The sequence below is a fragment of the Dromiciops gliroides genome, chromosome 2, assembly GCF_019393635.1.
Source record: "Dromiciops gliroides isolate mDroGli1 chromosome 2, mDroGli1.pri, whole genome shotgun sequence".
NCBI classification, from domain to species: Eukaryota; Metazoa; Chordata; class Mammalia; order Microbiotheria; family Microbiotheriidae; genus Dromiciops; species Dromiciops gliroides.
This window is the reverse complement of record NC_057862.1, coordinates 71,372,290-71,399,685: the sequence shown is the minus strand read 5'-3', so window position 1 is coordinate 71,399,685 and position 27,396 is coordinate 71,372,290. Positions and strand designations below refer to the sequence as shown.

General features: G+C 40.3%; 1 protein-coding gene across 3 annotated transcripts in view; it reads left to right on the top strand.

Annotated features, from left to right (window-relative positions):
* The window catches only part of ARHGAP22 (Rho GTPase activating protein 22), a 406,983-nt gene that overhangs the window by 77,483 nt on the left and 302,104 nt on the right, over positions 1-27,396 (top strand). For all 3 annotated transcript variants that reach the window (XM_043980595.1, XM_043980594.1, XM_043980593.1), the window contains exon 2: positions 25,546-25,745. In XM_043980595.1, the coding sequence (XP_043836530.1) occupies positions 25,546-25,745 (200 nt within the window). The remainder of the gene's footprint in view (positions 1-25,545; positions 25,746-27,396) is intronic.

Below are 27,396 nucleotides of genomic sequence, written 5' to 3'. Positions count from 1 at the left end.
ATAGATAGATAGATAGATAGATAGATAGATAGATAGATAGATAGATAGATAGATAGATAGATAGATAGATAGATAGATTACACAAGAAACCAATACTATTAAAATAGTTATCAGAATATTTTGTAAAACAACAAATTCATGGACCCCCTGAAGTCTATGGAGGGAGCAATTGGGGTTCAGTTAAAAAACAGATTAAAAATCTCTGCTTTAGAGTGTCAGAGTAGAGTGTTTAGAGTAGTCAGAGACCCTGGATAGAGAGCTAACCTGGATAGAAAGATATGAGTTTGAATACTGCCACTCATATATACTGGCTGTGTGACCTTGGGCAAATCACTTAACTTCTCTGTGAGTTTTGTTTTCTACTTCTGTAAATATCTCAAGCCAACTTTACAGGGTTGTTCTGAGTCTCTGATGAGATAACATTTTATTATTATTTTGCAAACTTTAAAGTACTATAAATGGGTTATCATTGTTATGATGATTATTATTATTTCATTCTATCTACACTTTGAAGTACACTATTCCTTGAGGAAAGACAAAATAAAGTTTGCTTTTTGGGTTGCTAGAGGTTACCAAATGGCTCCCAGAATCTAAAGGAAAACAATTCATTTTCCTTGCCCATGTTTACATTGCCGTTAGATGCTCTTTCAAGAAAATCAACTGTACACTCTGTTTGAGAAAATACCCTAGAGTTAGCTTGGATGCAAAGTGATGTTTACAGAATATCAGGGAAGGATGAAGAATGTGGAATGCAAACACAGATGTGTGCAACTGAGTTCCTAAGTCCCCGAGCTCTGCTCTCCAGCTAATGTTACTGCCAACCTGCTGGACACAGGAAATGAGCTAACTTGTTTTGTAGTTTAAATACAATTGTATCCAGGAAAATGACGGTGGAAAACATGTCTTCTCCTTCAATATTTCTTCTTCTCCTGGGTCTTCCAGACACATCTGCTGAGTTGATGATGGAAACACATTTTTTGTCCCTGTTGGAAAGACTCTGGCAATGGAAATGTGGACCTGGCTTCAGAAAGGCTCTCTACCATAGCCATCCTGCCAGAAATGCTCTTAGGTATGAGGGTCTAATCACTGGTAGGGATGTAAAAGGCAGATGGTCTCTGCAGGACTGTCAGCTTTCAGGATGCACATTCAGCTCCTAGATGTTGGAAAAGTAATTTCTTAAAGACAGAGAAATGTTCTGAAATAGATGAGCAAAGAACCAGGGAAACCGCATATCAGTTCTTCCTACTTAATCTGTGTTATCAGATCCTGGGGTGCCATGTTTCTATCTTCCCTAGTTTAAAAGTTACCACAATATCCCACAGTCAAGGAATCCTGGGAATGACTGATTAGTGAACCAACTGTAGTGAGTTTATTGATTAAAACTAATTGCTATGGGGGCAGCTAGATGGCTCAGCGGATAATGCATCAGCCCTAGATTCAGAAGGGCCTGAGTTCAAATCCAGCCTCAGATACTTGACACGTACTAGCTGTGTGTGACCCTGGGCAAGTCACTTAACCCTCATTGCCCTGCAAAAACAAACAAACAAAAAACTAATTGATCACGTGCCTGCAGAAAATTAAACTTATAATTGATATTGAATTATACTGTGTTCATTGATCATGACTTAGCAATAAAGACAGGCATCTGGTAAACTAACACCTCAAATTTAGTATTTCACAAACCATGCTTATGGTCTTTCTCCCTAGATATGGTCCTCTCACCTTCATTTTAACTTCCAGTAACATGGCCATTCACCCAGTCTCCCATATTTGAAATCTTGCCATTTTCCCTGATTCTTCCTTCACATCATATTAGTGAGATCTCTCGGTTGTACTTATAAAATATCTCCATCTAGTCTTTTTCTATCCTTATTGCCCAAGTCATAACTAAGGGAGGGCTACTAGGACTTTGTCCCAGGGCACCAACATTTAGAGGATACTTATAGCACTTAAATTTCTCTAGCAGCAGAGAAATGCAAAAGTTAGCAAGTTATAATTAGTTAACAAGGATAATTTAAGAAAAGAAACTTCTGGTTGGTACCTCTAAGCCTTTATGGGCATAATTTGTGCCATATAGCCCCAAGCATATTTAGTACTACTTGATCCAGCTACAAAAATTGCTAATTATAGGGGTGGCTAGGTGGCGCAGTGGATAAAGCACCAGCCCAGGATTCAGGAGTACCTGAGTTCAAATCTGGCCTCAGACACTTGACACTTGCCAGCTGTGTGACGCTGGGCAAGTCACTTAACCCACATTGCCCCGCAAAAAAAAATTTTTTTTTAATTGCTAATTATAGCTTTGGTTACTGCTATCACCTTAGTATACAAACCATCACTACCAGTCACCTAGGTTGTAACTACTTGTTGTCCACTGAACATAGCCTGTGCTTTCCCTGGTCTATGTCATTCTATTCTCCATCTCGAAATGTTTTCTTTTCCCTATTTTTATATATTTAATATATTTTATTTTTATATTATTTCCCCAATATATAATGTATATAATAATTATATACTATATGTAAATATATTTCCTTCCTTCTCAGAGTTTTAATGGATATGCAATTTGACAGAAATCAGAATTCCAAACATTGAAGAAGGTCAAAACCTCTCCATGCCTGCTTATTCTGTGCATTCTTGTATCAATACACCACAGAGTATCCCAATGTGATACTTCCTTCTTTTTATATTTTCTGGGTAGCACTGAAACATTTTCTCTTTCTACCTCCTTTTATGCCACCATTAATTTTTTTTTTTTTTGGTGAGGCAATTGGGGTTAAGTGACTTGCCCAGGGTCACACAGCTAGTAAGTGTCAAGTGTCTGAGGCTGGATTTGAACTCAGGTCCTCCTGACTCCAGGGCTGGTGCTCTATCCACTGTGCCACCTAGCTGTCCGATGTCATCATTTTTTATGCTTGCTCCCAACATCCATCTTTCAAGGTGGCTCAGTCACAGATCTGCATTTTAGAGTCTCATTTTATAGATGAGGAAACTGGGCCCAGAGGATCATGAATTTCTCAGGCAAGATTTGAACTGAGGCTATAATGTAGGTAAAAAATTTTGACTGTTTTAGGCATTTTAGACGGTTTTAGTTGTGTATTTAAGGTGTGTGTTTTAGGCATGTGTTTTAGGCATGTAACCCATACTTGCAACCTCAGATATTCTGTGATTCACAATGATTATGCCATACCTGGAAGAACAGTTGTCCTTTATCCCAGAATAATTTTAAAAAACACTCTATACAGTTTCCCAAATATATTCCCAGTCTTTTCTCCCTATTGAATTCTGGACCCAGCTTACTGTTCATCAGAAGCCTGCCCTGAAACCTATAATATATAATTTATAAATATATAATATGTTAAATAATTAATATAATTGTATATTATATTGTATTAAATTACATTATATGATATTATTAATATTTATATGAATAAATATATCCACCTAAGTACATCTACCTAAGTACCAAAATGGAAAAAAAAGGGAGTTTTTCATTCTCTTAGGTTTTTGCCTCATAGAAAGTTGTACTGATGTTGCCTCATTGAAAGTTGTTCAAGTAGTCATATTTCTCATTGGATTATTGTGGCTTGTTGAAATCAGCAGACAATTATTATCCACAAAAAGAGCATCTGTAGAAGTTCACTATCTATAAGGGAATCCTTAAAAAGCATCAGTTAAGCTAGGTGAATATACACAGGCTAGCTTCAGTGCAATTAGGTAGTGAGACAAAGAAAAATTAAAAAAAAAGTGGTCTCTACTTAGAAGCTTAAATTCTAATGGGGGAGATAGCATATGAGATCAGAGTATATCAGTCAAGGCAGTATCTGGGGAACTAGGAGAGACCTCCTGCAAAAACAAAACAAAAACAAAAACAAAACAAAAAACCAACAAATTTCTGACTGTCTTGGGGAGGTGAGAGAGGGAGGGAAAAATTTAGAACTCAAACATTTTTTCAGTGAATGCTAAAAATTGTCTTTAGGTGTAATTAGAAAAAAAATAAAATACTTTATTTAAAAAAAGATAAAAGTCAGGATGCAGTGTATTACCTTGGCATCTTTAATGTCTTACCATGCTCTAAGCATTCCACAGTGCCTGCTAATGCTACCTTCATGGCCGAGGGAAAAAATTGTTCTCATCCACCCCTTCCACTGGGGGTTTCACAGTCCGATGTGGCTAAAAAATAGGATATGTGGAGGGGAGTAATGTGTTAAAAGATTGAAAGGATAGGAAGGGGACAGGGTGTGAAGAGTTTTAATGGTAGTAAGTAGAGTTTATATTTGATTTTAATGGTCACAGAGATCCAGTAGAGTTTATCAAGTATGAGTACGGCAAGGTTGAACCTTTGCATTAGGTAAATCACTTTAGCAATTGCATGGAGGATGGAGCAGAGAAACTTAAGACAATTAGAAAGCTAGTAAAATAGTCCAAGAAAGAGGTAATGAGTAGTGGCTGTGTGATTGAAGGGAAAGGGAGATATTCAAGAGAGGTTCTAGAGAAAGAATTTATATGCATGATTTAGTAATTGATTAGATATCTGGGGTAAATGAAATAGTGTCAAGAAAGACACCAAGATTGCCAGTTTGAAGGATAGCTGGGCCCTTGACAGTCAAAGGCAAGTTTCCAAGAGTATTTTGCGAAAAATAGAATGAGTTCTATTTTGAGCATATTTAAATTGAGATGTCAACAGGGCATCCAGTTTGAAATGTCTAGTAGGTAGTGGGAAATGTGGGAACGTGGCAACTAGGTGGAATAGTGGATAGAGCACCAGGCCTGGAGCCACACAGACTCATCATCCTGAGTTCAAATATGGCCTCAGATATTGGCTGAGTGACCTTGGGCTAGTCACTTAACCCTATTTGCCTCAGTTTCTTCATCTGTAAAATGAGATGGAAAAGAAAATGGCAAACCATGTCAGTATCCTTGCTAAGAAAACCCCAAATGAGGTCAAATGAGTCAGACACAACTGAAACAACTGAACAATATGAAAATGTAGCTCAGGAGAGAGAAAGGATGGACAAATACATCTGCATAGAAATAATAAGTACACCCATGGGGCCTGATGAGATCTCCAGGTGAGAGAATATAAAGAAAAAACAGAAAGTTTAGTAAAGAGCTTTTAGGAAGATCCATAGTTAATAACAGAGATTTGGATGACCATCCCACCACGGAGACCTTGACAAACAGACAGGAGGAGAATGAAAAGAGATCAGAGTCACAAAAATTCACAGAGGAAAGAGGAAGAAATGAAAAGATATGTCAGATGTTAGAGGAAAGTCAAGAAGGGCGAAGATTAAAAGGAGGTCATTAAATTTGGAAACTAAAAGATCATCAATTACTTTTGAAAGGAAGTTGCAATTGAATGAGGGGTTAGAAGTCAGATTGCAAAGGGTCTGGAAGAGAATGAGAGGAGAGTAAATGGAAGAATCCAGTGTAAATGTCTTTTTTCAAGGATTTTTGCAAAGCAGGTGAGGAGAAACATTGGGCAAGCTGACAAGACATGGTAAAATCTAGTTATGAATTTCTAAAATTGTAGGAGAATTGGGTGTGTTGTAATAACCAATAGGAAATGAATCCAGGTAGGAATATCATTGTACACTGATCAAGGTAGATGATTGGAAAGTTCTAGGAGAACCCTCACAATTTTAGTAGCACCCCTTAATTACTCAATATACCCTGTTCCTTTATCTTGGAAAATATGTGGAAGCCTGCCTTGTGACAGGCATAAGCAGGAGATGGTATGTTCCCAGGTAGGAGCCTTCTGTGCCTTGGGTTCCAATTAGGGACAAGCCTGGTATTATTGTAGCCCTTGGGTATTACTGAAAGTTTAACAAAGAGATAGAAGATAATGTGTCCTGGGCTGCTCTGGAAGCCTATCATGAAGGGAGAGAGAATCTATCTATCCCAGGCTACCTCCTGTCAGACTCATGAAAGATATTCTTGATGATTATACTAAAAAGCTTTAGAAAGCACACATCTGCTCTTCTGGGCTATGCTTTGCCTGCCATTAATAATTAGAATGTCATTGAAGAGAGAGTTCCAGAAATACAGAATCATATATTCCAGAATTGGGGGGAAAAAACCAAAGGTCATCTTGTCCAACACATACTCAAGATATGAATCTGAAAAATTGTCTACCTTTGCCTGAAGACTTCCAATGACAGTGAACTCAGTATCTCCAGGTTCAAGGAACAACTCTTTAAAACCACTCATCCAGAGGGCCAGCTAGGTGGCGCAGTGGACAAAGCACTGGCCCTGGATTCAGGGGGACCTGAGTTCAAATCCAGGCTCAGACACTTGACACTTACTAGCTGTGTGACCCTGGGCAAGTCACTTAATCCTCATTGCCCTGCAATAATACTAATAATAATATAAATAAATAAAAGCACTCATCTACCAAATGCCTAATTTGACATCAGTTTTTAAAATCCTCTGTCATTAAATTTTAAGTGAATGTTGTATGATCTAAGCATATATGAGAGACCTTTTTTGAAGGATGACCTATAAGACTTTTTCTACCTCAGTGATTTTTCTGTAATCAACAAATAATAGGTACAGCAAGATTTTGTGTTCTCTATACCTTCCAGTCAATTCTTTGGCTTAAAAATGCTATTCGCAAAACCCTACCTGCTCTCTTCTCACATCTTTATTGTGGATACTCACTAAACACATGTAGACAATTTTTATAGAGATTCTATAAAGATGTGAGGTTAGGCACATGGGTCAGGAGATGCTGGTGTTCTCCTAACTTTGTTCATGATTTGTTTTGGATATGTGGCTCTCCAAGAGAGATTTCCTAAAGTAATTCCCCAATACTTTGAAGGTTGTGTTGCCACCAGTACAAATTACCTCCATAGGTGCTTGGTCTGGTCCAGCCACTTTTCCTGACTCTGTTTTCTCAAGTGTTATTTCTACTCCTTTGTATAGTTCATTGGGGTCTGATGAGTTGGGGTCTAAATGCTGTGATTTTCTGTCACCAATAATGAAGAGAAACAATGATAAATTTATTCCATTTTATATCTATTTATCCTTTCTTTTCTTTTTTTTCTTTTTTTTTTTTTGGTGAGGCAATTGGGGTTAAGTGACTTGCCCAGGGTCACACAGCTAGTAAGTGTTAAGTGTCTGAGGCCACATTTGAACTCAGGTCCTCCTGATTCCAGGGCCAGTGCTCTATCCACTGCACCACCCAGCTGCCCCTTTACATCTATTTATTGACCCCCAGCCAATTTCATCTCTGAATATACTTGGGTTGATGTAGTTTCTTTTAGATTCATGTCAAACTTGCATAAATTTGTTCTTGATGCCTATGTATCCCTTAAAGCCTAGCTCAAATAGCTTAGTTATCATGATTTCACTGAGTCAGTAATGACCTTTCCTCTTCTCGGAATACACCCAGAGCTTTGTTTAAAACTTTATAATGCTAGGTGGCGCAGTGGATAAAGCACCTGCCCTGGATTCAGGAGGACCTGAGTTCAAATCTAGCCTCAGACACTTGACACTTACTAGCTGTGTGACCCTGGGCAAGTCACTTAACCCTCATTGCCCCACAAAAAAACAAACAAAACACCTTTATAATGCATTCATACATTGTCATTATCTATGTACATAATGTTCCTCTTATTAAACTGAAGGTTTCATGAGGGCAGGAACCATGTCTTATTTAAGCTCTACATCTCTTCTAACACCCAGCATGGCATGTACTTAATGTTTATGGAATCCCTTATCTGATTTTATTCTTAGCACAGTACTGGGAAGTTAGTAATGCATGCATTATTATTCCCATTTAAAAGTCTCTGACTGGGGGTGGCTAGGTGGCGCAGTGGATAAAGCACTGGCCCTGGATTCAGGAGTACCTGGGTTCAAATCCAGCCTCAGACACTTGACACTTACTAGCTGTGTGACCCTGGGCAAGTCACTTAACCCCCATTGCCCCACCAAAAAATAAATAAATAAAATAAAAGTCTCTGACTAACTAGGTCTCTTTAACTCCTAGTGCAGAGCAAAGTCATAACTAAGGAAGGGTGACTGGAGAGCTATCCAAGAATGCCAACATTTTGTGGGGCATGCTTTCTCTCTAGCTCACTATTGCAGTGCCTCAGTATATTTTGTCAGCCCTGTATTATTGAGTTACGTTAGGGCACCAGTCTACTGTCATCATCTCCAACTTCTAGTTGACCCTTCATTTGCTGTCTACTAGGGGTTACCTATTGTGATTGTACTAGACAGGATGGATGTTACCTGTTCCCCATTTACCTCCTTTCCCCGGGTTTGCACTGGAATACTCATGCCAAGGTCCTATCCCTTTCCTGGGGCCCCCATTCTATCATGAGGGTCCTGCCAAAATGGCCAAGCATTCTTTTATCCCTGGGTTTCACCTCCTCCTGTGTGACTGTACTTGACTAGAACAAACTCTTCAGTATCTTCCTCTCCAACTAAATTGGCCTCAGAAACCAGAACTCCTATTTATTCCTTTGTTTTCAAGGTTTATCCCTCGATCAGTCATAGAATGAGATTATTAAATGTATCTTTCTGGTCTGCATTTTAAGACAAAAAGAAAGCTAATCATAGGATCATAGGCTTAGCATCAGATGAGATCTTAGAAATTTAGTCTAACCCTCTCATTCTGCAGATGAAGAAACTGAGGCCCAGAGAGTTTAACTGATTTGCCCAAGGTCATGAATTTCTCAGGCAAGATTTGAACTGAGGTCATTCTGACTTCAAGTCCAGTATTTTATCCACTCTTCTAGTTGAGAATAGAAAATAAGGCATTGTGATTTGATTAGACTGAGAGATTTCAGCACAGTGCTGTGCATGAAATTGTGGTTGAAGAAGTTTCTAATTTAAAGTTTTACTGATGATCATGGCAGGAGAGTTGGGAGAATTGGAAACAGTTGGTACAACAGACTTTTCTGCCAACCTTCTAAGTTGTCTTTGGCTGGAAAAGTATTTCACCCTGTCCTTTTGTGGGTTCTGCTGCTCCTTGAATTATCTTATGGCATTATTTGAAAGTATTTGGAGGGGTCTTGGGGAGAGCTCAGGCAAGTCACTGCCTTTCTTCTGCTATCTTGGCTCCATCCACCTAGCCGCTTTTAGCTAAAGGAAGCCAGGAAAACAAGGAGGCAGAAGTGAGTAGAGATAGCATTCCAGGTACAGGAGATAACCAGTACAAAGATACAGAGTTGGGAGATGGAATCGTATTGAATAGTAATAAGTTGAATATCTGTCAATCAGAGAGTATCCCTTAATAACCTCACCCTTCTAGGTAAGGGTGATTTCTATAACACCTTCAGTTAAGATGGCAAATGGTACCTTATCAAAGGGACAGTCAGCTCCCTCAAGTCCCTGGCATATGGGGACTCCAACAAGAAAAAGTGGATCCTTGAAACAAACCAAGTCATTCACTTATTCAGAGATTAGAGAGATGAGGAGAGATGCATTTCAGGAAACCTTTGGATGTAAATCATCTTATGCCCTTTCAATCCTCCCAGGCTAGCATTCCAATCCTAAAGGAGGATCCACTCCCTTTCTGCAAAACGCATTAAGTTTATGAAACTATCTCATTTGAACTCCTCTAGTGAGCTCCTTCCATTAACTGGCATCCCACTTCTCAATCAATCTTACAGCCTCCGCCCTACTCCTTTAAATCAATCCAGATTGCTCCAGCCCACAGTGTTTCCCTTCCCTTGATCTAAGATCACATTGATTTTTAGAAATCAATCATGTTTCAGTATTCTTAGCAGCCACTCCTCTTTCCTTTCTTCCCGGCTCATTATTTTTCCAGTGAACATGTGTCTGACTTGAATTTGGACACACAAATGTACATGTGGACACAACGGAGTGCCTGATCTATTGCAGGTGCTAAAGAAAAAATTACTGATTGAAATAATTTAATAAATAGTCCCATAACTTTTTTAACATCCCAATATACTGCTCTCACTGTCGTAGTCCCCTGGGTCATGCTTCGTCACCAAGCTTCTTTTCAATAATGACCTGTACTTTTCACAGCTCTGAATGCTTAGAGCGATTTCCATGATGAGATGTCATGCATGTTCCTTTTTGGGGTGGGGGGGAATATCAGTGTAAGGAGGACTGGGTTAGGACCATAGGAGCATGGGTTTACAGCTAGGATGTCCCTTAAAAGGCCATCTGATATCATGCCTTCCCCTCCCCTTCCCCCAGGCTGCATAGGTAACCATTAACAGAGCCAGACTTTGAGAATCGGGTCTTCTGACTCCAAGTCCATGGGGGTGGTGATTCAGAGGCAAAAGCATTCCAGAATGAATACCCACTCATCAGAAGTACTACTGCCACATGTTGCTGTCTCCTTGCCCTGAACAACAGACCCCTGCCCAAACCTTCATATTCTGATGGGGAGTAAGAGGAAAATTAAACACTTGGTATGTTAGGTGAGTCTAGGGGAAGTATGATGTAATGAGGATGAATAACTGACATCTATCTGACCCTTTTAGGCTTTTTATTCTCACAATGATGCTGTCATATTTCAGACATTAGGATTAAGAAAGCAAGGGATCAGGGGCGGCTAGGTGGCTCAGTGGATAAAGCACCGGCCCTGGATTCAGGAGTACCTGAGTTCAAATCCGGCCTCAGACACTTGACACTTACTAGCTGTGTGACCCTGGGCAAGTCACTTAACCCCCATTGCCCCGCAAAAAAAAAAAAAAAGAAAGAAAGAAAGCAAGGGATCTCCCCATGGTCACACACTTAGGGAATCTAGTCTTAGTTCCACTACTTATTAATTGGTGGTGGTGGTTGCCGTTCAGTCGTTTTCAGTCATGTCTGACTTGGGATGGTGGTGATGGTTATTCATCCATTTTCAGTCATATCCCATTCTTCGTGACCCCATTTGGGGTTCTCTTGGCAAAGATACTGGGGTGGTTTGCCATTTCCTTCTCCAACTCTTTTTATAGATGAGGAAACTGAGGCAAATGGTGAAATGACTTGCCCAGGATCACACAGCTAGTAACTGTCTGAGGCCAGATTTGAACTCAGGAAGATGAGTTTTCCTGACTCCAGGCCTGGCCCTCTATCCACTGTGCCACCAAGATGCTTCCTTAGATTAACCTTTTAAGATCTTTGTAGCTCACTTTTTCGATATGTCCACTCAAAACCTTTTTCCTCATGGGATTGTTATGATACTCAAATGAAATAATGTTTGGGAAAGCATTCATATATTAATGCAATAGTCATTTATCAAGCACCTACTATGTGCTGGATGCAATGCTAAGATAAAAAGAAAACAATAAAAACAGTCCCTGGTCTCAAGGAGCATTCATTACAGAGATTAGGGGAAGGGAAAATAATATATAGTCAAAGTAAATACAAAATGATATCAGAGTGTTGTCCTTCAGTTATGTCTCTTTGTGACCCCCTTTGGATTTTTCTTGGCAGAATTACTGGAGTGGTTTGCCATTTCCTTCTTCAGATCATTTTACACATGAGGAAACTGAGACAAACAGGGTTAAATGACTTGTCCAGGGTCATACAGCTGTAAGTGTTTGAGGCTTGATTTAAACTGAGGAAGAGAAGTCTTCCTGACTCCATGTTTGGCACTCTATCCACTGAGCCACCTAGCTGCCCCAAATCTGGGTGGAGGGAATAACAATCAAAAGTTTCAAGAAGGGTCTCATAGAGGAGATAACACTTTTTTTTAGGCTGAGCCTAAAAGGAGGCTAGGAATTCTAAAAGACAGAGAGAAGGAGGAAGAGCATTTATAAAGAAGGGGACAGATTTATGAAGGCATGGAGACTGGAGATGAACGTTGGGGCAGTTTCGTTGAATGTCGGGAGTGTGAGAGGACACAAGAGAGCAGTCCGCTAAGGTGAGTTGGCATTAGGCTGTGAAGGGCTTTCAGTGTTGAATAGATGAGTCTGTATTTCATCCTAGAGGTAATAGGGATCCACTGGCAGCTCTTAATGTGAGACCAAAATGATGTGTCCCGTGTTTAGGAACATAAATGTGGCAGTCAGGTGGAGGGTGGATGGGGGAGGGAGAAGATTTAAGGCAAGAGAGTCAATTAGGAGGTGATGGCAATAGTTAAAGCACTTTATAGCTATGTAATTAAAAGGCAATATGAGGATGGTGTCTGTATCTCTGATTGCCCTGATGCAGAAAATTCCTTTGAGTGAGTGGACTCCCTCTAACAACGCAGGGCAGCAACTGTTCTGTAACTTATAGTCTTAGTCGACTTTCCAGGGCACCAGGGCACAGTCTGACTCTAGGTCTTCCTGATGCCAGATTCCAGATGCCAACTTTATCCAATTTACCATATTGCTTCTCTATGGCTGCTCTATCACTGGTGTTGATTCTGTATATTTGGTATTATTAATATTCAAATTACCCAGTAACACTTTGATATATTATGAACTCCCTCCTAATAATCACAGGCCCTTTACTCACAGAACCCATCCCTCTGGGATCACCAACATCTCAATCTCTATTTCTGGCCTATTGGATAGGAACTGGTTTTCCAGGCACATCACCCTGCTTAATTTCTTTCCCTCTGAGCAACCAAAGCCTCTTGTTTCCTTAAATGGAAATAAGGACATAAATCAGCATTATGTCTATAAACCCTTAGAGTACCCTGACCTCTACTGACACAAGGAATTGAGAGTTGCCTTAGCAACAATATGAGACTACACCAATCTGTGTGGTGAGTGCTGGCCCCTGGACAAACTCTCTGAGGGATATGTCTATATGATATCTGTATGTGTGTGTATATACATGTATGCGCACATGTATGTATATGCGTGTGCGTACATTCATGCACACAAACGTGTGTGTTACATGTATGTGTGTTTGTGTGCGCACATGAACTGTGCTGTGTACACACATATACATATCTATGTGTACATGTGTATGTGTATGTGCATATGCATATCTATGAATGTATATATGCCTATGTCTGTGTATGTGTGTGTATATACACATACATATAATACATAAACATATACACATAGCTCCTTGTGTATATATGTGTACATGTATATACATATACATGTTCATGTACGTAAAGTGCGTGTACATATGTATATGCATACACATGTAAGATATGTCTTTACCCTTCCCAAATGTACTGATTTTCTTTATTTCTTTGGGGGCTTGGATTCTTCCTTGAGGTCAGAGATTTAACATCTTTATTCTTTTACAGACTATGTCTTACTCTTTTAGCCTTCTTTAAGAGGGCCCAGGGCCCTGAGAAATTCCTATGGGTTCAGAATTATCTAACCAACATCGTGCTTCTCCCCAGTATTTTTATCCAGGAGAAATCAAGTCAAAATGAAATTCAAGGGAAATAATGATAACTGAGACTTATATGGCACTTTATACTCTGCAAAACCCCTTACAGAAGCATGCCAACCTTCTTGACTGATCATAGTCAGTGAATACATCTCCTTCCTCACTGACTCCCTGAATCACCACCCATTTGCCAAGGAAGGAGTGGGTGGAAAGTTTGAAGGAATGACAATCTTCAGCCCGGGCCTTCTCTGTACCCTACAGGGGATCTGCCTCCTTTCTTTCTCTTTATAACTCCTCTGCTTTTAGCATCACTGAGGATGATTCTTCCATCTTTGTTCATGGATTGCTGGTCTCACACACTCAGACCCAGTAGGAAGCAGGGCCTTCCTTTGCCTTCCACTGGGTGGTCTGAGATGGTAAGATCCACACTTTTCAAGAGAAGCCAGGCCCACCATAGCACCTATACAACAGCTGAGAAGTTAGTATTATAGAATACATCAAGATCCAAGAGGAGTTGTAAGGGAATCCCCACAGGAAATCACTGCTCAGCCCTTCTCCTCCTGCCCAGTGTCCACTAGGCCTTAAGCATAGGTCAAGCAGCTTCCCTGGGTGTCAGTTCAAGTGCCCAAATAAAAACAAGAAGCTCTGACCACCTTGAGTCTGGGAAAGAGGCATCTCCTAGATGCAAAACATTCACCCTTGTATTGAGTTGAAAGGGGTCCTTTAAGGGACAGGCCCCATCCTGTTATTCACCCCAATTGGCCCTAGCTTGAGACGCTTCTGTGCCTCACTGCCAGGAAATACATGGGAGAATCATCCTAGGGCAGAATGGCCTGGCCTATGTGTCTATTAACTGAGTTAATAATCATAGTGAGTATTTATATAGCGTTTTGATGTTGGAAAAGCACTTTACATTTGCTCATTTTGTCCTTTTAGGTTGGTGCTATTATTGTGCCCATTTACAAACAGAAAAACTGAGGCTCACAAAAGTTAATGACTTGCCCACAGCCACACAGATACTATGTATCTGAGGCAGAATCAAACTCAAGTCTTTTGAACCCCAAGGCTACATTACTGTATTCACTTGTCACCTAGTAACACCTTTTCCTTTTCTTGTTGGGAATTGGGGCTCCGTGTCACTTCCTACAATCTCTTCTCCACCTCTCCTCACTGTACCTTACCATCCATCACCCCCACTTTCCAGTACTCCTTTATGTTTTTTCTTCCACTTTTTTAGAATGCAAGTTCCTTGAGGGAAGGGATTGTCTTTCTTGCTTATTTTTGTATCCTCAGCACTCAACACAGTGCTTGGCACATAGTAAGCACTCAATAAATGCTTCATCTATTAAACTATCTATCTAGCCATTCACCCATCTGTTCATCCATCCATCCATCCATCTATCATCTATCTATCTATCTATCTATCTATCTATCTATCTATCTATCTATCTATCATCTATCTATCATCTATCTATCATCTATCTATCATCTATCTATCATCTATCTATCTATCTTTCTATCTATCATCTATCTATCTATCATCTATCTATCTATCTATCTATCATCTATCTATCATCTATCTATCTATCATCTATCTATCATCTATCTATCTATCTATCTATCTAATCTATCTATCTATCTATCCATCCATCCATCCATCCATCTATCATCTATCTATCTATCTATCTATCTATCTATCTATCTATCTATCTATCTATCTATCTGTGTCTATCTCACCTGAGTCAAAACCAAATCAAGAGTGGGAGTGTGGGGATTGTAATGGGGACAGTTGGCTTATCTGTGAAGGTATTCAGGACCAGCAAGGATAACCAGCTATAATTTGGCCTGGCAGAGGGTTTGGAATTTGAGGATCTGGCTCCAAATTATGGCTCTGCTGCTTAGTACTCTACCTCTGTGACCTTGGGCACTTGTGCTTTCTGAACTTTAAAACCCTCATCTTTGAAATGAGAGGTTTGGAAAAAAGTGTCCTTCTAAGGTTGCTTAAATCCCCAAATCCTTGATCAGATGATCACAAAGCATAGGGATGGGAATAGGCTTCAGTGAGAAAGAAGTGCCCCCTGTGGATGTCAGTACCCTGAGGCAAAGTCCTGTTGCTCTAGAAAATCATGCCCTCCTGTCCTGAAGACATTCAGGCTGAGCCTCAGGCTCCTTTTGCTTTTACCAAAAATCATCCTCAAAGTATCAGCTTTCAAATTTTCGGATATAGATGAAGCTTGATATGAGTCCTTTGTTTAAATATTTACAGAAGTGAAATAATTGATTAAGAGGATGTGCTTAGGACAGGAAAAATGTTTATTAATAAATAATAACAGTGACAGTAGTTTTCCTTTCCTTCATGGAGCTCATTTCTTTCATAAGTAATGCCTATTTGATCCATTTTGTAAATGTTAAATCAATTTGGAAGATATGAGCACATACTCTCTTCCCACTCTGAACTGCTATGGTTCTGTGGTTCTGCTACAGGAACTGTTTTGAGTTAGTCAATTCTCCTCTCAGACACAATGGAAACAGCTGCCGGTGCTAGAGGATGCTATAGGCTTTCTCCCCCTCACCCCCCCAACCTACCTGGCCCCAAGGGCCAGCTCAGTGTCCTCAAGGGCCACTGATTCTCATAATACTGTTGTTTGTACTTGCTCTTAATATACAGTTCAGAGAACATCCCTGGTCTCTTGCCTAAAGGCTTCTGCTAGCTGAGGACAGGATGTCACTGGACCTCCAGTGCCGTGATTTCTCCCCCACCCCCAATCCATATCTACAGATCAATGGTCTCTGGCACCTCTTAAAATATTATCAGGTTCGGGCGATCTGTGTAAGGAGCCCCATGTTAGTGGAGTTATTGATTCCATGTTTCAGGAAATCTCAAGATCCCCCTCAGTTCTCCCCTCCTTAAAACGTGAGGAAAACAACACCATTTAATCACTTCTGGGCACTGGACACTAAAGTCCCTGGTATTCTGTTGGGTGGCGCCCGAAGATACACTTTGGAAAAGTTAACTATCCAGGTGGGCAGGGGAGAGTTAAGCCCAGGAATCAAGGAGAGGATAGTTAAGGACAGCACACGTCTTGAAAAGTCTAGTAGAGATCAGAGAGAAGGAAGGGAGGAGGTATCAAGTATATGGAGAGGCAGTGTGCTGAAATGGAAAGAGCAAATTAGGAATCAGGGGACCTGAAATGGAATCCCCTGTTCTACTATTTATAACTTAGTTAAAATCCCACCAGTCTGATTCGATTTTACTTTTCCTGCATAGTAACCCCAAGAGGCATTACATGGTCACTCAGTCAAATAACCAATATTTAAATGTCTACTATGCACCAAGCACTACTATACACTAGGCACTAAGAGGCAGGGTAAGAAATAGATCATTCCCAGCTTGGGACAGACTCTTTGAAGCAGGCAGACTGGGTTCCTGGGAGACCAGGTCACAGGGCAGTTTCTGGAGAGAATTGACCCCCACTGCCCCTTCTCCCTGTTCCCCAAGGGGTATATATACAGAAAAATCCCACAACAGGGTGGCACTGATTAGGCCTCCATAAAGGCAGGCCCCAAACAGGGTGGCCAGGGTAAAGCAAGGAAGGAACAATTGCAGAAAAAAGCTTTGGGGCTTCTCTCCTTATTACTGTTGACTCCCTTTGGGGGACTCCAACACACTCCTACCAACTTAATTAAACTCCTACTCAGGCACTTCCTAGCTGTGTAATGCAGACCAAGCCACTTATGTGCCTCAGTTTCCTCATGCGTAAAATAAGGTTAATAATTGCACCTATCAGGGCAGGTAGGTGGCACAGTGGATAAAGCACCAGCCCTGGATTCAGGAGGACCTGAGTTCAAATCCAGCCTCAGACACTTGACACTTACTAGTTGTGTGACCCTGGGCAAGTCACTTAACCCTCATTGCCCCGCTCCCCCCCCCCCCAAATAGCACCTATCTCCCAGGTGTAACGATTGGAATAACGCCACCTGCTGGATACTAACTGTAGAAGAGTTCTGCCCATGAAGCGAAGGTCTTTGAGGGCAAGACCAGGAGTCTTGTCTTTGGTATCAGGAAGTGACGCGGACTAGTGGGAGGAGGAAGGAAGAGACTGGCGCGGAGTCTCGGGCCTCTTTCCTCTGGACTCTGGCGGAGAAGGGAGCTAGAAATGTGCTCTCCCTTTAATAGATAGAAATCTAGGCCTTTTTCTCTCTCTTTACCAAATTCTTATTCTCCTTAATAAATGCTTAAAAGTCTAACTCTTGCTAAAGTTTATAATTTATTGGCGACCACTCATTAGATATTTTAGACAGTTTAGCTAGAATTTTAGCCCTTAACAGATTGAGATTCTGTTATGCTTTAACTTGTATTTAAATATATTCAGATTTTTCACAAAAGTAATTGTATACTAAGTTTTTAAAAAAGGGGTATTATTTGAAATTGTTGCATAATTATATATTGTGTTCTGAGTCAAGATGTATTCACATTTTTTGCAATCATTTATTATCCTCAATTTTTAAATACATATGAGACTTGGATTATGGGAACTTATCATTTAAGACATTAATTGCCTTTATTCTGAGTTATCAGATGCCAGTTGGCCAAGATGCCATCCAATCACAAGAGGAATACACATGAGGGGAGACATGCATGAAGTCAAGGTATGGCCAAGGGAACGGCTTTTGACAAATGTTGAGGTTGGATTCTCTTGGTTTAATATTTTATTTTATTTTTCCCCACAATATTGTACAGATGGCTGGAAGTATTGATCCCACCCATCTCACTTCTACACCTGGCTTCTATGCTCCCTCCTATATGCCTGATGCCATGGACATCTCAATCCCATGCATCTGATTAAGTCTGACTCAGTTTCTTCCAATATGTTCGGTGGCATGGACATATATTCCATCCACCTCTTTTAAGCCTGGCATACTGTATGGGCAGTACATACTGCTCAAGTGTGGGAATGCTCATATCCCATCATTTCTCTGTTCTTTTATGGTAACCCCCATAATTATCTCAGGTGTCATGATAAATACAGTGTTGAATTTGGCCTTGACATCTGTTACCAATTATATTAGATTTTTTAATTTCTCATAATGGCATGAGGATAATTAGGCAGATGATGCAAAAAGTGATGAAACAAAGATAAAAAATTATTTTTAATAATTAATATCGCAGCAATTGTCTTCTCAATTACCCTCCATAAGGGGGGGACTATAGTAATATTATAATTTTAAAGAATGTTTCAATTTTGTTTTATTATATGTTTCATGTGTAACAACTAAGATTCTGAATTCCCTTAGACATGTTTTTGAGAACTTTCATTGTTTGATTTGATTATTGACAAAGCTATTTTAAAGTTGTGTTAAGCTCAATTTTGTAGGAAATTTCCTGGCTGATTACCAGTATCCACACATCAACCCCTGAAAAGACTTCCATTCCACGACTACACCTAGAGGACATCTAAGAAAAGACTTTCAGAGACTTTAAATGAACAGTTTTGATTTGTTGTTTTTGTTTTTGTTTTTTTTTTTCTCTTTCTGTTATAATATACACCATCTGTAATATGTATTCTCTGCAGAGGCCCTCCCTTTGCAAGACTAATGTCAAAGCGTCAGTTCATGAGGACAAAAAAAAATCGCCCCTCTGGACAAAACTTTCCTCTCTTCCTTTTCTATATTGTTGTTCACATATTATTAGTTATCAATAGTTATTATATTCTTTTTACTGTTCCGTCAAGGAAACATTTTGCTTCTTGAGGAACAACAGGGGGGACTGTAACGATTGGAATAACGCCACCTGCTGGATACTAACTGTAGAAGAGTTCTGCCCATGAAGCGAAGGTCTTTGAGGGCAAGACCAGGAGTCTTGTCTTTGGTATCAGGAAGTGACGCGGACTAGTGGGAGGAGGAAGGAAGAGACTGGCGCAGAGTCTCGGGCCTCTTTCCTCTGGACTCTGGCGGAGAAGGGAGCTAGAAATGTGCTCTCCCTTTAATAGATAGAAATCTAGGCCTTTTTCTCTCTCTTTACCAAATTCTTATTCTCCTTAATAAATGCTTAAAAGTCTAACTCTTGCTAAAGTTTATAATTTATTGGCGACCACTCATTAGATATTTTAGACAGTTTAGCTAGAATTTTAGCCCTTAACACAGGCTTGTAAGCATCAAAAAAGATAACTTATATAAAGTGCTTTGTATTACTAAAAAGCACTATATAAATGCTTGTGATGATGGTGATATCATATATGATGTTTTATATATATCTAATCACACAAATATAGGTCTATGTCCATGTTTATATCTATAGCTATATAGACATATAGATATATAAAATTATTGGACATTTCACCTCTCTGAAACTACAGTTGCTCTCCCATTAATCTAATAGATAGAACTAGAAGCCCGCTGAGGTCTGTTCCTATTCAAAATCAGTGGAGTTAATACTCAATCATCAGACAATCCACCATTCTGGAAGAAGTCTTGTTCAAGACTACAGGATCTTAGAGATGGAAGGGACCTTAGAGACAGACAATTAACTAGGAAGCAATTAATAGCCAACTATGTGGTTCTAGAAATTGTAAGAGGGAAAAATGTGTTTTTGCTATATAACACTTGGCAGGATTCTTCACAATCTGGCTTTTTTTTAAATATTCTGCAGCTATTGAATTGGGTTGATGTGATTTTCTGTTTTATAAATGAGGAAACTAAGATCCAGAGAGGTTAACTAAGGCAAAAAAAGCTTGGGATTGTGGGGCTAGGAATTGACAGAATCAGGATTGCAGCACAGGGCCAGCGTTCTAAACTATTGCATTTCAGCATCTGAGGCAGGCCTTGGTTGTTCAACTAAGTCAACAATTTAAGTGCCTGACTCATTCAGTCAATAAACATCTGTATCAGCAGCTAGGGTAGAAGGGTTGTCTACTCTCACTCTTCTAGAATCTAGACCTAGGGCCCTTTAGGGCAGGATAGAGCACTGGCCTTGAGGTCAGGAGGACCTGAGTTCCAATCTCATCTCAGACACTTACTAGCTGTGTGACCCTGGGCAAGTCACTTCACCCTAATTGCCTTAAACATCCAGGGCCATCTACAGTCATCCTGATATCTACCTGCCACTGGACTCAGAAGGCTCTGGAGGAGAGAGTGAGGCTGGTGACTTTTTGCACAGCCTTCCCTTACTGTGCTAGGCACTGAAGAATGAAAAAAGTCCAACATGCAAGGAGTTTGGAATATGAATTAATAGAATTTGTATCTAAGTCTTCCTGGCTCCAAGGCTAGCCCCCTATCTATCCTGCCACTTCTTTACTATGGTGGTTTTTACATTAATTTGCTCACATTTCTTTGGCTCACCCTCTGATTGGATTATACTGCCACACTATTGACAGCTGGGCCTGGAGTCAGGAAGACCTAATGTCTTAATCCAGCCTCAGAAACTAGCTGTGTGACCCTAGGCAAGTCACTTAACCTTTTTTTTGCCTCAGTTTCTTCAACTATAAAATAAAGATAATAATAGCACCTACCTCCCAGGGTTATTGTGAAAATCAAATGAAGTAATATTTACAAAGTTGTTAGCACAGTAATTAGCATGTAATAAATGCTTGTTTTCCTCCCTTCCTATAGGAATACATATAATTATAGCGTTTTTGCATGCCCCCTGGTTAAATTTTGCTTTTCCTGCATAGTAAACCCCAAAAGGTATTATGTGGTCACTTAGTCAAATAAATGTCTACTATGTGCTAGGAACTAAGAGGCAGGGTAAGAAACAGATTATTCCCAGCTTGGGACAGACTCTTTGAAGCAGGCAGACTGGGTTCCTGGGATACCAAGTCACAGGGCTGCTTCTGAGGAGACTTGGCCCTCACTGCCCCTTCTCCCTGTTCCCCAAGGGTTTTATATACAGAAAGCCCCCACAACAGGGTGGTACTGATTAGGCCGTCCCAGAGCAGGGTGGCCAAGATAGAGTAAGAAGGAAATGGCTGCAGAAGACAACTTTGGGGCTTCTCCCCTTGTTCCTGTTGACTCCCTTTTGGGAACTCCAACACACTCCCCACTATTGAGACAGAAATTCAGGTGGACTGGCTCAGCTGCTCTTTCCTCCCATGAGATGCAGCTCTAGAGGGAGAGAAAAGGTTTTAACAACATTTCAACAAGCATTAAGGTTGTTTGGATTGGACTTATTGTGGGAGGCACCAGTGCATGGGCCAGAGGCATGGGGCTTTCAAAGTTGCTGGAGGAAGGGCTAACACGGAAATAAGAACAGCCCTGAGGCCCATTCCCCAGAGCTCAGACCGGGGGATGTTGAGAGGAAGCTGATCAGGATCTGTCTTGGTCAACTGCTGCTCAGGGTTTGCTATTTTAGGGCCCAAATGAGCTTGTATGTGCTTTGATGGGCCTGCCAGGCTAAAGGAAGGGCCTTTCAGAAGGCCCTTCATTAATATAGATGCCGTTGTTAAGTGCAGCCCCATCCCACTCAAGAGATGAATTTGTCTCCTCCTGAGCCTGCATTTCTTCATTCTCTTAGGGCTACTGAGGCTCACATTTCACTCAAGACTTGAAAAACAAACATATTGGAGGAATTCAGTGAAATAATGACCTGGAAAGTACATTGAAAAGTGCAAAGCTTTACATATAAGTGTAATAAGTGTGTGTGTGGTGATATATTTATATGTGTGTGTATGTATGTGTGTGTGTATATATATATGTGTGTATATATGTGTGTATATATATATATATATATATATATATATATATATATATATATATATATATATATATAAAAATATCACATAAATATTCTAAGTTCAGTTCAAACCAGGTTGGAGGCATGGGCCAGAAGGGTCAGAGTATCAATAGAGTATGTGGAATTAATGGAAAAGTATTGCAGTATTAGGAGCCCTGGAATCTGGAGAAAATTGTAATGATGTGTCAAGGAGAAGAGATCTGAGTAACAAGGAGAGCACTTGGGGATTTTTTGTGAGGTGTGTGGAACATAGGAAGTGCTGAATAAATGCTGATTAATCCATCAACTGATCTTTCTCCTGGAAATGACATGGTAAAACTCTCTCCTATGATTCTACTTTGCAAACTGTAACACCCTTCCCTGGCCACCACTCCCTTATTGTATTGTTTCCCCCATTTGACAGTAAACTCCTTGAGAGCTTTTGTATTTGTACCTGCCACCTATGTCACAGTGCCCAGGGCACAAAAATACTTAAAAAAGGTTTCTTCATTCATTGGTTCATTCATTTAGAGACTATTAAGTTCAAGAAAGAGACGGGAGTCCAATGAATTCAGGTTAAGTGGGAGAATAGGAGAATTTGGTTCAGCTGAGGATGGGGAACAAAAGGGAAATACTTATATTTGAGGAATCCAGTGAAATAATGAAGTGCAAAGTGTCACATAAATGAAAGAAGTTCAACTCAAACTAAGGTTGGGGTTTGGGGGGAAGGGGGAAGGGAGATAGAGAATGGAAAAGGACCTTGAAGAAAAAGAGTTGACAGAGATATTGAGGCCAATGGATGGTTTAAGCTAAACAAGGCTGGCCTCTGTATCTATGCAAGGTACTTGTGTTTGCCTTATCTGTAAATAGTTTAAACCCATGTAATCCTCACTGTCTATAAGGTAAAGTAGTTTCTGTTTAGGTCAGAAAGAAAAAGAAAAAAACTAGGCCTAAGAGTGAATCGCTGTTGTTAAGGACTTGCTACAGTATATTTGGAGGCCACAGGACATGAATGGAGAAGGAGGGGAAGGAAAAGAAAGGAGAACTAAGGTCGTAGCCACAGGAGACATTTTCAAAGACCTAGGTGAAGACAGGAAATTCATAACCAGAAAGATGTACTACTATTATGAAAGGCATTTCTGTGCAGAGCAAAAGAATCCATCCATGAAGACTTTTGAGAAGTCATCTTAAAAAATCACTTAGTGCGGGGCGGCTAGGTGGCACAGTGGATAAAGCACTCACTGGCCCTGGATTCAGGAGTACCTGAGTTCAAATCCAGCCTCAGACACTTGACACTTACTAGCTGTGTGACCCTGGGCAAGTCACTTAACCCCCATTGCCCCGCAAAAAAAATTCACTTAGTGAATAGAATGACCAACAATGGCCCAGCTGATCTGACAATGTCCAATTTTAAGATGAAAATGATGTTGGGGGTGGGTTTAATTGATCAAATTGATCGTGAGGTGTCCCAAAGAATTACAAGATTCAGTGATCCAGTTTCCCAAGTTTTACTGAAAGACTGTGCTGACCACAGGGAGAATCACTTCAGGAGAGAGGCGTCTCAAATAGGGAGAGAAAAATTGTTATATTTACAATGAGAAAAAGTAAATTATATCCTCATTATCTTAATCTCCTCCTTGTGGGAGGTTCATGGGAGGTCTTATCCTAATTTGGACTCCCTGGGGTCCTAAGACAACCCCCAAGGCAGGTACCTTTTTCCCTGGAGGTGTGTTTTTAGGGTTTACATGTCATGGACGCATTTGGCCTTTTCTGCGCATGTTCCTAAAGATAGGCTTAAACTTGTCAGACCCAGAGGGTCTCTGTGTTTATGATATCTCTTTACTTAAGATCTGGTTTCTAGGTGTCCTGTCATCTAGGAATATTGATGGCTATTAATGGTTAATAGTCCCTAGTTACTGTCTCTGTTGATAGTAATAGGGACAAACTCTCTTGGTTACCATAAGAACACAAACCTCAGTTTCTCTGTTAACCCTTTTAGGGACTATTAATAAGGACTCAAGCCTCAGTTTATCTGATAACCCTTTTAGCCTCCTCCCTCACTAAGCCCTGACTCCATTCACGTGATTGATTTGGTTACCACATACAGATGTGACCCTAACTGGAAAACAGAAATGAAACGCTTCTAACCAAAACTGTAAGGCTTAGCAGTGCCACTCCTACACCCCAAACCTAGGGAAGAATCTGTACATGTCTAGGACACAAAGAGAAGTGAACACTACACAAAATTTTCCAAGCTTGGGTGGTTTCAGCTATGTCTGTCAGAAGGATGATAGTTGAAGGGAAAGGGCAGCAAGGTAGCACAGTTAATAGAACACTGGTGCTGAAGTTGGGAGGATTTGAGTTCAAATCTTACCTCAGACACTTACTAGCTGTTTGACCCTGGTCAAGTCACTTAACCCCAATTGCCTTAAACATCCTCAGCTGTCTCCAGTCATTTTGATGTATATCTTGCCACTGGACCCAGATGGCTCTGGAGAAGAGGGTGAGGTTGTGGCCTTTGCACATCCCTACCTCACTTAAATCCAATTTAGTGCAAGCCGTGACATCACCTGATGTCATGGTCAACTTTGAGAATGAAGGACAAAGAACATCAAGTTGAAGGGAATATGGTTTTAACATGTTTAGAAAGAACAAATTTCTCCTGTGTTTTATGCCTAATCATTTACTTCCAGGTTCATTTTAGAGTCTTATCAAAGCAACTCAAGGGTTCTCGGCACCTCTCTACTACCTCTCACCACCCCAGACCCCTCTTACTAGATACTATATCCTCATGATCCTCTAACCACCCCTACTTCCATTTTGGCTGCTGAGGCCATATGAAGTACTGAGCCTTGGCTTCTTCTTTCTGTCCTGAATCAAAACTTACCTGTCCTGTATCTCACAGGGCGTTCTTAACCTATTTTTGTGTATCATGGACTCCTTAGACCATCTAATGAAACCTATGGAAGCCTTGTCAGAATAATGTCTTAATTCCAGAAAAGAAAAGGCATAGGGTGACAAAGTAAAACAATTACATTGAAATAGTTATGAAAATATTTTTGAAGAAAACAAGTTACTCAGTGGATAAAGTGGCACAGTAGATAAAGCACCAGCCCTGGATTCAGGAGGACCTGAGTTCAAATGCGGCCTCAGACATTTGACACTTACTAGCTGTGTGACACCGGGCAAGTCACTAAACCCTCATTGCCCGACAAAACAAAAAAACAAAAAGCAAGTTCATGGGCACCAAGTGAAAAACCCTTCAGGCTGGTGATGAGCCTCATTGATGGTAGATGTATTGGTCCTCAGATAACAAACACAACACAGTCTGCCCATTGCTAGGACTGGGCTAAAATGCCATTTTTGTTCAATAGCTTGTGCTCCACCATCTCAGTCTTCAAACCACTCCATCCTATGCCAAGACAGCAAAATATAAGATTAATTGGAAAGTATAGCTTATCTTTGGTAAAAATGGGTCTCTCTCCTGGGACAGACTTGACAAAATGGGTGTGGCCTGAATGAAGCAGATCTTTGGAAATAATAAGCCCTCCTCATCTTATGCATGTGTATGTGTTCTTGTTTTCTAGCCCGGTCAAAAAGTCTAGTGATGGGAGAGCAAAGTGGACCTCCTGCCAGGCCAGCTTCCCCCAACCTGTCGGATCGGGCACTGAAGTCGGGCTGGCTAAAGAAACAGAGAAGTATAATGAAGAACTGGCAACAACGCTGGTTTGTGTTACGTGGGGACCAGCTGTTTTATTACAAGGATGAGGAAGAAACCAAACCACAGGTAAGTTTTTTTATATACCAAGAAAGGCAGAGCACTTGGGCTGAAGGGATAAGAAGAGAGCAACTCCAGCCAATAACCCCGGGAGAGTCTATCATCTTTTTGTCCATGCTGAAAATGTATTTAGTTAGACAGGAAAGGAAAGGAAAGGAGAGGGGAGGGGAGGGGAGGGGAGAGAGAAGAAGGGAAGGGAAGGGAAAGGAGGGGAGGGAAAAGGACTTCCTCTACTGTGGGTACTTGAAAACTAGTGTTTATTTATAAGAGCCACATAGTGCTTAGAGAAAAAAAGGAAAGCGGAAATGTGAACCGTAGAGCAGCATGATTGTGGAAGGTGTTCCCGTATGTTTTTTGTTTGTTTTGTTTTGTTTTAGTTTGAGTTTTTAGATCTATTACTATTTCACTCATGCCATGAATATTGCCTTAATTTGTATGCCTGACTGTTTTGTTAAACTGCTGAGGTCTGGGAACACATTGCACCAATGGAGAATGATGCACAATGAATTTCTATTAATGGGGTGAAAAAAAAAAAGGCTTCATCACTAATGACTATCTTAAGGCCACTGTGCTGTTTTCCCTAAAAGTGTGTGCTAAAGAAGGCTTAGAAACCTAGCAATGGTGGTAGTGGTTGTTGGGGGGTGGGGGAGGGAGGAGGAGGAGGAAGAGGAAGAGACTGCTAACATTTCTATAGCATTCACTATTTACCAAGCACAGTACTAAGCACTTTAAGAATATTATCTCATTGAATCCCCACAACAACCCTGGGAGAAGGGTGCTGTTATTATCCCCATTTGATGGATGAGGAAGAGACTGTGGCAAAGAGAGCCCAAATGGCTTCCCCAGAGTCACACAGATGGTAAATATCTGAGGCCAGATTTTAACTAAGGTTTGCCTAAAGGTCTTTAAGTTGACATATTGGCATACTTCTGACTAGGACATCAGGTTTAGCACAGAAATGAGTTTAGAAAAGCTATATTCCTAATGAGAAAAAGACAGAAAGGAACTACTGTGGGCTTCTTTGCCCCATGAGTAGCCAAGCCCAATATTGACCAATTAACAAAGGATGAGTAACTCACAATGAGACTTTTCAAAGTGGCTTTATTCATGCTACATTCCATGTAGTAAAGTTATTAACAATGCAGGCTATTTCAATACAATGTTAATTTCAACAAAATGCAATAACAGCTTCCATTTATTTATATAAAAATATAGTAATGATTATATAAAATGATAAAAATATTTCTAACAAAATTTATCAGACCTGCAATTTTTCCAGTATGATAAAAAGAAATAATAACTAGCCTTTATATAGAGCTTGAAGGTTTCCAAATATTACATGTTACAAATATTATTTCATTTTATCCTTACAACAGCCCTGGGATATAGGGGCTAAAATTATCCCCATTTTATAGATGAGGAAACTAAGGCAGATAGAAGTTAAATAATTTATCCAGGATCACACTGCTAAGGTTCTGAGTTGAGATTTGAATTTAAGTGTTCCTCTCCCAATACGTTGGGATACAATACCTACTCTGTAATTTATGGGGTTAGCAAGTTATCTGGGACACTTAGAGATTAAGTGAATTGCTCAGGATCAGGCAGCCAGTATGTTTCAAAAGTGGGACATGAATCTGGGTTTTCCTGACTCTGAGGCCAG